Source organism: Panthera tigris, chromosome A3 (assembly GCF_018350195.1).
Source record: "Panthera tigris isolate Pti1 chromosome A3, P.tigris_Pti1_mat1.1, whole genome shotgun sequence".
NCBI classification, from domain to species: Eukaryota; Metazoa; Chordata; class Mammalia; order Carnivora; family Felidae; genus Panthera; species Panthera tigris.
The window spans coordinates 58,024,799-58,037,781 of record NC_056662.1 but is presented as its reverse complement, the minus strand read 5'-3'; the positions used below and the strand labels follow the sequence as shown (position 1 = coordinate 58,037,781).

The window sequence follows — 12,983 nt, the reverse complement described above, 5'->3', positions numbered from 1 at the left end:
TCTAAATAGTTGTCAAGAATGTGTAACCAGACATGTAATTACCCAAAGTGCCCTTTTTCAGACCCCATGTTAACTAAGTGCATTCCCCTCATTTCTCACATTTACCAGGCTTGTTAGTGTCTCAAGATTGCTAGCCCAAAAGCTCAGAACTATCTGTGTCTAGGGCAGCATCTATTGGCTGGAATCCAGCAAATGTAGAAGAATAAAGATAATTACTTGTAGAGCAAGTTCAAGGGTTCCTTAATATAATACCAAGTTACTTCCACTTGTCGTGACAGAATCTTTTACATAAAGGATTTTCTCTTGGAGAGAGGCAGCCTGATGTAGGAGAGTAGGACAAATTAGACATGGTCTAGGCTTCTCTGCATAAAGTGGTGTGACCCTGAATAAGTCAGTACCCTCACCTAAATATGACCATCATTCTCTGAAAAATGCCAATAGTCATAAAACTGTATCATTCCAAGGATGTTACAAAAATCAGACGAAATACTGAGCAGGAAAACCCTTTGTTAACTAGTAAATGTCCTGCAATCTTTACAACTGCTTTATTTATTGAGAAGCAGTAGTTTCATGCTTTCTAGAGACCACTGAACTCATAGCCTTGAACAGGCAGTGTACATCTCTGTTCCAGCCCTTCTCTGTAGAGTGAGGGTCTTCCTTGGACCCCACTGGGAGATATCAGATGGCTACCCATAAGGTATGTCTTGAAAAGTGATGGATGATCTACATTTCCCCACAATACCTCCTGTACTAGAGCCTGTATCAGAACTTGAAATACCCACTTTGAAACCTTCCCATCTCATAATTTGGCAGAGCCTTTTTAGAGAGTGACAAAATATACCAAGAACTTTAAAAATGTTCATAGTCTTTGATTTTGCAATTCCACTCCCAGGGATTTATCTTGAGGAAATCCTAGCATGTGTGCTATTTAAAATAGTGACTGATTAGAAATAACCAAAGTACCCAACACCACATGATTGGTTAAATAAATTATATTACAGTCAATGCAGCCATTAAAAATTAGATTGTAACAGAATATTTAATGATGTTGAGATGTTCCTAATATATGAAGTGAAAAGGAGGTCACCTAACTGTACAATTCTGATTATATTAAACACACACTCCCACACACATGCACACGCACACATGTGTTTGCTTAGAAAAACAAAGTAAATATATTAAGTGTTAATGATTATTGGTAAGGATTATTGGTTAATTTTGTATTTTAGTATTTTATTTTATATTTCCCCGTATTTTCTTCAATGAATACATATTATATTTATAATCAGAGAAGGTAATTTTTTTAAGTTTCTTTTGCATTAGAGAATTAAGTCTTCCAAAACTTGGTAAAAATGTGTAAGTTACCTAAAACTTACTGGTCAAAAGCATAAGTTGTCCATGTGAATCTAGTTTTTAATCCTGGATTTGCTACGTTCTAAATGTGCAATCAGGGCCAAATCACTTAATGTTTCTACATCTTGGTTTTCCTTCTACGACATGGGGATAGCAAAAGTGTCTGCTACTCAGGGTCATTGAGGATTAAATAATGTAGATAAAGTCCTGGCACACGGTGAACACCCGATAAAGTAGGGCTATTACTACTACCAGTAGCAGTGCTGGGAGAGCTACTACATTCCTCTGCACACTACCCCTGTGACATCATCACAGGTAGTGTATCAGTCTGATTTGTAGCTGCCTTCTTGCAGAGTAGAGAAGGGGAGTTGGGAGCAGAAAATGTTGAGGATTCAGGGGACTCAGAGCTGTGCACTCAGTGGGGAGAAGCGATATTCTTTTGTATCCAGATAAAATCCTTGAGAGCAAAAACTGCCCCACTTTAACTTTCCTGACTTACAATGTTCAGAGTAGCGCAATACCAGCTGCTGGAGGAACAACATATTCTAATTTCCTGACTTGTACATAGTAAAGTTTCATTGTATTGACAGAGTCTTGCATTTAATTTCCTTAGCTTTTTAGACACAAAGCATTCCTAACAAGAAATTGAAAATAAAAGGGAATAACTACACAATGGAATACACATGCTGATTTGAATATGTCACTGAATCTCATAAATACTCGTTAAAATAAATGCATGGATGTAACAAGGGAAATAGTTTTGCTTCCAAAAGCAATATGATCATATTTAGAAAATACAAAGAAAGTCATCCTCATTTTATCCATGCCACACTATATTCCCTTATTTATATTATTACATCAAGAAATTCTGTCAAACTTAGCAAAAGACAGAGTTCTTTCAAAAAATTAAATAAACATGCTTAAATTTCAATTTAAAACAAGAAGCTATTTCTAGCAACGCAGTGGGAAAAAGTCACAAAGAATAGTTCAAAGCCAGTAAGACACTATTTTAAAACATTTAGCTAATTTACAAATATCCCAGCCAAACTGGAGATTACTCGGTGAGGAAAAGTATTGCTTCTGGCTTTACAACAAGCAAATTAATTTCTATTTGGACCATTTCTTCTTTAGTTTTCTTCTGCCTTTTCCCCCAGTCATCTGTTATATAATTGTAAAATGGTCTAAGAAATGTTTTTATGATCTAACTTAAAGGTAATTCTTTATGGTGATTTACAAACTGAAGTCATTCATTATAAAGTCAGTCTATTTGAAAAATGAAAGTAACTTGTAGCTAATGGTTAGAAGAAAGTTTTGTGTGATTTTTTAAAAATTTATTTATTTATTTATTTATTTATTTTTTAACGTTTATTTATTTTTGAGACAGAGAGAGACAGAGCATGAACGGGGGAGGGTCAGAGAGAGGGAGACACAGAATCTGAAACAGGCTCCAGGCTCTGAGCTGTCAGCACAGAGCCTGACGCGGGGCTCGAACTCACGGACTGCGAGATCATGACCTGAGCCAAAGTCGGCCACTTAACCAACTGAGCCACCCAGGCGCCCCTGATTTTTTAAAATTTTGATGGATTTAATACAGTGCTACAAACTCAGTATATGCCTAATAAATACATGTTAGATAAGGAGAGGGATGGCAAGAGGGACGGTGAGGAAGTCACAGCAAAAACTATCAAAACCACTGCTTTTCTAAACCATCCATGTGCTAAACTGGAAACCACTACATGAGGGTAAGAAAGAATAATAGTCTTCAACTTCTCTAAGAAACATCGAAATCATTAAATTACTGTTATAGGTTGAATTATGTTCTCCCCAAAAAAGATATGTTGAATTCCTAAACTCCAGTACCTCAGATTGTGTCCTTATTTGGAAGCAGGATGGTTGAAGATATAATTAGTTAAGATATTGTCATCCTGGAATAGGGTGGACCCTTAATTCAATATGACTGGAGTCCTTTTGAGAAGTTGGCCATGTGAAGACACAGACAAGGAGAACGCCACATGATTGGACCTATGCAGCTGTGAGCCAACGAACACCAAAAATTGCCAGCAAACTACAGGAGTACAGGGAAGGACTGACTCTCCTACAGGTTTCAGAGGTAATGTTGCCTACCAATACCTTGATTTCAGACTTCCGGCCTTCAGATTGTGAGACAATACATTTCTGTTGTTTTAAGCCATCCAGTTTGTGATATTTTGTTAGGGAAGCCCTGGAAACTAATACAATTACTTTATTTCATTTTCTTTTAAAATTTAAGTTTGTATTTTTTTTTTAAGTTTATTTATGTATCTTGAAGAGAGACCAAGAGAGTGCAAGTGGGGGAGGGGCAGAGAGAGAGGGAAAAGTCTCTAGCAGGATACACACTGTCAGCACAGAGCCTGGCCATGGGGCTCGAACCATGCAGCCGTGAGATTGTCACCTGAACAAAAACTAAGAGTTGGATACTCAACTGACTGAGCCACCCAGGTGCCCCTAAGTTTGTATTTTTTAATTCATAAAATAGATATGCTGCTAAAGGGAATTTGTAGAATCACTTCTTGAAAGGAAAAAAAAATGTCACAGTTTTGTCAGCCAAAAAGTACTAAAATTTGATGTATTTCCTCCCAATTTTTCCTTGGAATAGTTTTTAGCTTTTGTGCAGCTATGATTATAATCTCATACAAACTTATAGTGATATTTTCAATTAGCATTACAACATACATTTCTCTATTATTACAGACTTTTCATAAACATTCTTTAAATTTGTCAATATAAGCAGTGTTGCCCAGATTATTGTTTGTAACTCTATTTTTTAATTCTCCTGTTTTAACTTTCTCAATCATTCTTTTGGATCGACTCTGAGAAATTAAAAATGATCATCTCATCAACCTCTCCATAATGTGCTGTGTGAAAAACAGGAGGTAGGTTATTTAGTAAAAAACAGGCTGTCAAATAGACCCTAATAGATCACAGTCACACTTATAGACAGGAATCCTCAGATCTGTGTAGAAGATGTAGTAGGAGAGTGAAACATTTGATAATAATGAACCAGTTCGTGAATATTTGGTCTCACTCACCAGTCTGGGTGCTTTAACCACCATGACAATGCAGCTTCTAGTAGTATTGAATACAGACCCTAGGTTTCCTGATTCCCACTCCTGCATCATTTCTACTCAGGTCATGGCCATCATTTAAAAATGCCTAATGTGCTGCTTAGTTTTGAACTCAGCATAAACCTATCTAACAGATATCTGTGTCATATTATCATAGAAATCTTGGTTCTAAGTATACCTTTGCTTGAGATTTGTAAACTTTTCTTAGCCATGGAAATCTTGTCTTCATAAACTGTTACTCATATTCCCAATTTATAAAGCATAGAAAAGCAGAACCTGTGTGATGACAGGGAAGCAGCAATAATCTCAGCAGCCCTATTACTAACTCCCTTGACCTCCCTTGGGATAGAGGCAGCCCCTGAACTGCCTCCAAGGAACCCTAAGGTTCAGAGGAACACTTTTTGTAAAAGAGAACACATAGTCTAGTTCTTTATCCACTTTGTGTTTAAAATGGCTATGCAGAAAGGGATTTTCTTTCTTTTTTAAAACAATTTTTTTAATATCTATTTTTTTTGATAGAGAGATAGAGAGAGATTGAGAGAGAGACAGGGTGTAAGTGGGGGAGGGGCAGAGAGAGAGGGAGACACAGAATCTGAAGCAGGCTCCAGGCTCTGAGCTGTCAGCACTGAGCCTGATGCAGGGCTTGAACTCATGAATCACGAGATCATGACCTGAGCCGAAGTCCTTGGACACTTAACTGAATGCGACACACACGCACTCCAGAAGGGATTTTCTTAAGGTTGGAAGTGTGTAAAGAATTAAGTTATGAAAAACAGCTTTTCAATTTTTCCTAGGCCGCTGGTTCTCTCTTCTGAATGACTGTCTTGTTCCCAGTTCCTGGAAATTTCAAAATGGGCGGTGACATTTCTAACTTGGCTTATGTTGTAGCCTTTTCCAAAGTATTCCCTCTTTAATTCTTCTTGCCATCTACTGGTGCCCCATTTTCTCTTCATTTTGTCCTCTCTACATAATTGAAGGGCAAAGTTGTGATTCTAAAGATCATTTTTGCGTAGCACTTCTCCACAAACATTATTATAAATCTGAAGCCAGCTAATGATAAGTTCTAATGCAATAAAAGATGCAATTCTGTGAGAATAAGTGGTTTTTCCTTTTTGTGACTCTGAGTTGCATTTCCAGGAGTGATAAAGACTTTATGCTGATCCAAACAAACTTTCTCATCCAGCTCTTCCTCTCCCCAACACCAGGGGCCCCACTCCCAACTAACCTCAAGGAGTTGTCTTTAGCCAACAATTAGGTGATCCAGGTGATCCATGTCAGTCATCGCTGGCTTCTCGATCTGGTCCTGATGATTAGTTGGCCACTAAATATAGAACACAGACATAGATGAGAAGATGAAAATGACAATTATATTTGTTCAAAAGAATAAGAAAGGCCTCAAATTTTTAATTCATAAATATGGCATTTACAGTTCATAGTTTGTCATCGGTAGGTCACCACTTAATCTTTTTTATAGAGCATACTTTGTAGAGTATGGAGTATTTTGAGAGTAGAATCACTATAATCAACTGAGAACTGCAAATCAATAGGACTGGCCAACTTGCACTAATGGAGCCTTGTGATTCATTAATTTTTAAAGGGATAAACTTGATTATGATTGAACTCCTCTTCAGTGGAGGTTCTGATGCATACTGGCCAGGATCTGATCTATTTCAGTGGTGACATATTAAATAACTGAGCATGAGAGAGGCCCATTGGTCTAGTCATTTCCTGAGATTTCACTGTAGAGGACACAAATATATGATCAAATATAAATAAAAACTGTTATTTCTTCAGCTAGCAGGACTACCTTGGTCTACCCTTGGCAGAGCCTCTGATTCCATTCACCAAACCCTCTATCAAAAACAGACATACTTGACAACTATTTAATGTCCCCAACCAGCTTCTCCCAACCACTTCCTATGGCTCACATCTTGATTTCTAAGGCTAGGGCTATCTCTGACTTCATTCTTGAGACCCCTTGAGGATTTTTTACGTAAAGGACTTTTCACAGTGGAAGTTGATTGAAGCAATCCTTATATGTTTATTTGCAAAATACAAATTTACAAAAAGGCTAAGTTAAGGGACAGTAACCCCCTTCATACAACATTTCAAATAGGTTTTCTAGAACTAGCAAGTTCCTCTGTGTTTAAAACACTGTTCTGTTTTTTAAATATACGTTTACAGAAAACTTTTCCTGAACTCATAAAGTAAGAGGAATCTACATTTTCTTTTTCTAGCTAGCTAGGTCCATCTAGCCCAGCTGCCCAGAGTAAAACCTGCTCCTTAACATACTCCTCACTGGCTCATCTCCATGTTTCACTTTTCCTTCTCCTTCACTTGGACTTACTGTGATCATCTCTCAAATAAACTACCTGCACCAAATCTCTGTCTCAGGATCTCCTTTTGGGAGGTCTGAATTAAGAGAACTTCCTCATGACAGAAGTGACAACATCAACAGCCCTGGTAGCTAGGGTAGGATGTCTGTTTTGCCTGTGATCTGCTTCTTCTTTTGTTGCCCTTTGATCTGCTTCTGCATCCTACGCCTTCCATCCTGTTGTGCACTAGAGTAGTTGCTTCCTTTTAATTCAACTGATACACCAGTCAAAAAAGATTCTGACTCTACCAATGCTCAAAGTTGGCTTTTAAAGGGCTGAGCTTTGCTGCCAAATCTACAGCATTCCACATGTTCCATTAACTTCCATTGCTCATATCAACCCCCTTCCACTCTGGTTAAAAGGTATGAGCAGTTGTAGGACTGAGGCCAGGGTGATGATACAAATGTGAGTTTTTAAGGTCCGGAGAGGATCTTTCAATCATTTCCATCCAAGTCCTTAATCTCACATGTTAGAAAACTGAGAGACAGAGAGGGTAAGCATTTACTTAACACTTTGTCTATCAGAGAAGGAACTTAGATCTCTGACTCCTAACCTATGCTTTTCCCTTTCTGGGATTTTCCTTAACACATTCCACCACTGCTTCCTTTGTTTGACTCAATTCCCCCTGCTCACTACCACTTCCATCATTTATTTCCAGTTGACCTAAGCCCTCACTGACCCTGAGCCCTTAAGTTATAATCATGTAGTCCAGTTTCATAGATCTTCTGCCCTTCTTGCCCTCATACGGAGGTTGAAAATTTCTACCAATATTTTTGCAACAAAGAAAAAACTATGAAATAAGTAAAGTGATATACAGGGAGTTGTCACTGACGACCTCTTGCATAATTGAGTTCCCCTTGGGACTTGTGTGACTGGGTAACTGTTGTGTGGCCCATTGTACGCTGGGAAGATACACATTTGTATCTCATGGCCTGCTGAATACATGAGCATCTAACCTGCCTGTGGAGCTCTTGAAAGCCAAGGCTAGGCTGTTTCTTCTTGACTTGACTGATAATCTGGCTTCTGTTTTTAACCTCCACATCACCCATGCTTTAGCTTTTCTGGTCCCACCTAACCTGTCTAGCTTTACCTCTCAGGGTCTTCTGAATCGAGTCTTCTGGCCCAGTGTGGCCAGGTTCCTAATTTTTCCAACTTCACATTCCTTGTCTAAGTAAGCTATCTTTTCTTCCAGCCTAAAATGCCAAGTTAGCATTTATTTTCCAGATTATTATTTTGATTATCTTTTTGGGTCGGTTTATTTTGTGGTCTCAAATAGATTCTTAGGAACAAGGGCCATGACTTAAGTCTACTTCTTGGTACCATACAGCATATGGCTTATTATGGACTGAATGCTTGTGTCCCCCTTGTGTTGAAACTCTAAGCCCCAATGAGGCTATATTTGTATATGGGGTCTCTAAGGAAATAATTAAGGTTAAATTCATAAGGTCATAAAGGTGGGGCCCTGATAGAATAGGGGTGGGTGTCCTTATGAGATACCAGATAGCTTTTTTTTTTTTTTCCCCCCTGTGAAAACCCACATGAGGACAATACTGAGATGGTGGCCATTGCAAGCCAGGGAGAGAGCTCTCACCAGAACCCAAATCAGCTGGAACATTGCTCTTGGATTTCTAGCCTCCAGAACTTCGATATAATAAATCTCTTATTTAAGCCACCCAGTCTATGGTATTTTGTTATGGCAGCCAGAGCTAACATAGGACTGTTGATTGAGAAAATGGCCCTCACCCTCAGATCTCAAGCAGAGTTACAAGCTGGGTAGGTGTCGATATTTCTGTGTGAAAAGTTAACTAACTTCCCACAGAGTCCAAAACAAAACCTTCCTTTGTCACCACCAGTCAACAACTGTATCCTTTCCTGTGTTCCTGACAACATCGTCCCAAGTGCAAACAAAGCTCTAAGCCACAAGTAAATCTTTTATCTTCTTGTCTACACTAACTCTGGCATCCTATCAGATGCCAAGTCTTAAGAGAGTCTACTGGCCCAAGACCTTGTATCTCCTTTCTCCAGGCCTTATTACTCTGTCTGTCCTGTGCTTTTGAGATGGCCTCTTAATGGTTCTTCTGATCTCTAGTCTTCATCTTATTGACAGAAGAGGAAACAAAGGCTCAGAATTTAAGTAACATGTTTAAGGCTGCACAACTGATAACAAACTAAGTTCAAACCTAGTTTAGTTTTGCCTCAAATCTAGCCTACTTTCCACTAGACCTGTTTAATGTTCTTCGTATACAGCCAGAATTCATAATGTTCTGCCTTTAACTATAGCTATTCATGAGACTCTTATACACATTATCAAATTGTAAGCTCTTCCTTATATCTCAGGCAATGGCTAAGCCAGCGCCTTGCACTGGGTAAGGTACTTCAAGAAAAGGTACTGAACTGAAAATGGAATGTAACCATCACAATGGTGACATGGGAAATAACAGTTTAGGAGAGAGAGATTCAGGGAAAGCTTGTAGGAGAAGGAAGAGTTGGTTCCTGAGCTGTGCTTGAGGTGATGATGGAGAATCTGGCTAGGCAGAGAAGAAGTGGGTGATCAGAGGTGGGCCTCAAAATCATGAGTGAACCTGTGGAGGGAGGCTGGCTTGGGGTGGGGGGGCTGCGTTTCTGCAGTGGGTTCAGCTGTGCTCACCAAGGAAGTCACTTAACTTCTTTACATGTTGGTTTTCTAATGTGTAATGTGGGAAAAATAAAAGTACCATTTGGGGTTAATGTGAAGAATAATGAGATAATGTACGGTAAATGCTTAGCACACTGTCTGAACCTAATATGTGTTACCTGATACTAATACTACTACTAAATATTAGTGGTAGTAATATGGTCTGAAGCATGTCATACACACCAATCTAGCTCTTTGAGTAAATAATTTACACTCACAGATAATGCCATTGCAGTGAATAGATTAGAAAACAAAATCATTGAAACACACTACTTAAATTCAAGGAACACTTTGGTTACTATGACTTTCCTAGTCAGTGGGTTCCAGGAGTCCCTCAGAAGGGATTCTCATAGTTGAAAATCTTCAAGTCGTTGCGAGGCAGGAGAGTGCTAAACATATTCTGGGTAAAAGGTTAACTTGGCTGAATCAGAGTCTTAGCCTTTCTGAGTAGGCTGACCCAGTGAGAACCCCTATTCTACTTCCAGGCTGTGCTTTTAAGGAATTTAGCCACATTCCTTATCTTTCAGTACTTTGGTTTCCTCATCCTTAAAATGTGGATAACAATACATAAGGGCTATAAGACAGGTTAAATTGGGTCCTGTGCATAAAGCATACATAATGGTACACAATGATGACAGTGAAGTTTGTGAAGCCTGATTGTGAAGGGCCTTGGATTTTCATCCTGTAAGGCTTTTGTTCTCAAAATGTGATCCCTGTAACAGCAATGCTAGCATCATCTGACAACTTGTTAGAAGTACATATTCTCAGGCCGATCCCAGACCTGCTGAAGGTGGGGTCAGCAATCAGTGCTTTTACAATCCCTCCTGGTGATTCCGACGCACTTCGGTTTCGAACCTGCTGTGAGGTAATAGGGAGCCATCGAAAGTTTTTGTACAATGGAATGTGATGAAAATGATCCTAGTGCGCAGACCATATATCCTCGTATAAGAGGCTCAAATTGCCTAACTACGGAAAAGCTTCCAAAGTTACTGTTAGAAGCCTGTTTATTGATCCTTAACCATCTTAGGTACAAACTGGGGTTAGCACTTAGGGCCCCAAGCACAGTGCTCACCTAATGAAGGAGGTAAGGAAGTCAGCGCACGGCAATTAAGAGAAGCTGCTTTGGATACTATTTCCACTGAAAGCCTTGGGACCGGGCGGCCAGGTGATGCTCAACGAATTCCGCCCCTACAAGCGTGTCACAAACGTAGCCTGCAAGAAAGGAAAAGAAAACCTTGTAGGGAAACCGGAAATGAGGGTCTTAGGGGTATAGAATCTGGTGGTGGGGGAAGGGGATAGGATACGCGGGGGTAAGGAAAAAGGGCGGCCCCTCGTTGGCCGGGCGACACCCCCTTCCCGTCCCTTTAGAGCCCGGGCGCGGCCGGCGGGCGGGGCGGGACGGGACGCACCCCCTGCCGGAGACAAGGCTCCGTCAGCCTCTGTGCGTTTGCGGCCAGGTCGATCCTGTTCCGTTTTGTTAGCGCGAGGTGGGGCGTCTCCTCACCCTCGGCACCTCACCGGGGACATCCCGGTCCGTCTCGTCCCTACTCTGGCCCTTTCTACGAGCGCCGCGCCGGCCGGTAGCCGCATCCCGACCGCTGTCCGCGCCGCCCGCCGGCCGGCCATTGTTCGGGCCCCACCCCTGCTGAATATTCACGCCGAGCGGGCGGCTCGCCCCGCGCCCTCCCCAGCGGGGCTCGGGCTGGGAGTGCGTTTCCGCTCGTTTTTCCTGCCGGAGAAGGAGAGGGGGAGCTGTTTTCTCTCTCCTCAGAATATATTTTCGGTGTCCCGTTTCTCCTCCTCCCTCGCCGCCGCCGCCCCCTCCCTCCCCGCCTCCCTCCCCGCCTCCGCCCCCGCCTCCCGGGTTATCTTTGTCTCGCTGCCTCGCGCTCACTCGCTCAACTCTCGGCGGCGCCGCGGCCCCACGCTCCGGGCCCGTCCTCTAGGCGCGCGGCGCGGGGCGCGGGCGCCGGGGCCTGAGGCGGCGGGCGACGCCCGGGGGCCTGACGGCCGCCCCGCGCCATGGTGTGAGCGCCGCCGCCGCCGCCCCGCGCACGCTCCGTCCGCCCTCCGCGCGCGCGGCCCGGGCCGGCCGAGAGCCGTGACCAGCCCGCCGCCGCCCCCGGCCTCGCGAGGCGGAGTCCGGGCCGCCTGCTCCCTAGCGAGGAGGCGCCGTCGGCGGCCTGGCCTGTGACGGAAATAAATAGAGAAACAGATATATTTATTGGTACTATTTTGTTTGGTGGCAAAAAGGGAAAATGGCGAACGACTCCCCTGCAAAAAGTCTGGTGGACATCGACCTCTCCTCCCTGCGGGTGAGTGGCCGCGACGGGCCCCGCCGCGGGCGCGCTGGGAGCGGGGAGCTGGGGCCGCGCCCTACCCCGCCGGGCGCTCGGGCGCCGCCGCGGGCAGAGCCGCGGGCGCGGCGGCCCCTTTGTCTGCCTGCGTCGGCATGTGCGGGGCGGCGGGGCGCGACCCTCCGCCGGCGCCCCCACCCCGCCGCCCTGCGCGGCCCCGGCGCGACCCTCGAGCTCTGGGAGACCGCGCTGGGCCAAGCCCACCTCGTTTGCAAGCGCCCTTTCTCTCCGACTGCCCCGCTTTATTTATTCATTGTTGTGCTGCTTTTAAATTCTAACCCCTCCCCTCCTCTTCTCCAGGATCCTGCTGGGATTTTTGAGCTGGTGGAAGTGGTTGGAAATGGCACCTATGGACAAGTCTATAAGGTTGGTGTGGGGCGCCGTCTTTGTTTCCCGTGGCACGTTGAAACTTCTTGTTGGCGGACGAGGAAAAGGATGATAAACACGCCGCTGACTGGAGGCCACGCCACTTGGCCAAAGTTGGGAAAGGGGTTTCGCCTTGCAGTCCTTCTGTTTTTAAACAAGAGTTTATATTCAGGCTGGCCTTAAAAGACCTCACTCATTTCCTGGCTTTGAGATAAGGAAATAAGCTACACTCTTAGGCATGCACTTTTCTTCAATAAAATGGGAAAACATTTTTTTTTTCTTTTTTTTCTATACGGCAACCTTAATTCTTTGGTTTTCTCCAATTCTGGCCCTCTGAGTTTGTGTGTATTAATGAGAATTCAGTGTAGGGAGGCCTGGCCTATGATTATCCTGAACCACTGCCTTGGCCTTCTTGAAAATTGTCATCGTGTTGCCTCGTTTTAATGTTTGCCAAGTGCTGAAGGTGAGGAGTTTGGTGTTACCTGCGACTTTTGAAAAACTCTATCACACATCCTATTGATAGATACACACGTATTTTGGGGAAGCAGGGAGGGGCGTGTGTTTGTGCACTAGGAGCAGGAAAGAATTACAGCGTGAGGATTATAAAATCTGAATTCCAGGAATAACCTGTTTGACAGGTGTGTAATTGAAACAGAGATGAGGGAGAGTGAGGAGTCAAGAGGATGCCCAGATTGCACACCCACCCCAGGCCTGTCTCTCCCTCTCTCTCTCTCTTTTTTTTTTTTTTTTTAAC

The 12,983-nt window shown here is 43.0% G+C and overlaps 2 protein-coding genes across 54 annotated transcripts in view; one reads left to right on the top strand and one right to left on the bottom strand.

The window, feature by feature from the left end:
* The window catches only part of RFX8 (regulatory factor X8), a 254,901-nt gene extending 243,435 nt beyond the window's left edge, over positions 1–11,466 (bottom strand). For 7 of the 11 annotated variants that reach the window (XM_042981150.1, XM_042981151.1, XM_042981152.1 and 4 more), the window contains exons 1-3: positions 11,011–11,309; positions 10,579–10,718; positions 5,683–5,778 (exon numbers count right to left, since the gene is read on the bottom strand). The gene's annotated coding sequence lies outside the window, so the exon portion shown is untranslated. Of the gene's footprint in view, positions 1–5,682; positions 5,779–10,578; positions 10,719–10,915; positions 11,310–11,400 lie in introns of those variants that run through there. The other 4 variants (XM_042981149.1, XM_042981157.1, XM_042981147.1 and 1 more) reach the window with 4 other exon arrangements.
* A 117-nt stretch (positions 11,467–11,583) lies between these two features.
* Positions 11,584–12,983, top strand: part of MAP4K4 (mitogen-activated protein kinase kinase kinase kinase 4) — a 188,219-nt gene continuing 186,819 nt past the window's right edge. For 23 of the 43 annotated variants that reach the window (XM_042981119.1, XM_042981142.1, XM_042981122.1 and 20 more), the window contains exons 1-2: positions 11,585–11,821; positions 12,164–12,229. In XM_042981119.1, the coding sequence (XP_042837053.1) occupies positions 11,765–11,821; positions 12,164–12,229 (123 nt within the window). In that variant the 5' untranslated portion in view covers positions 11,585–11,764. Of the gene's footprint in view, positions 11,822–12,163; positions 12,230–12,983 lie in introns of all 43 variants that reach the window. The other 20 variants (XM_042981104.1, XM_042981105.1, XM_042981125.1 and 17 more) reach the window with 2 other exon arrangements.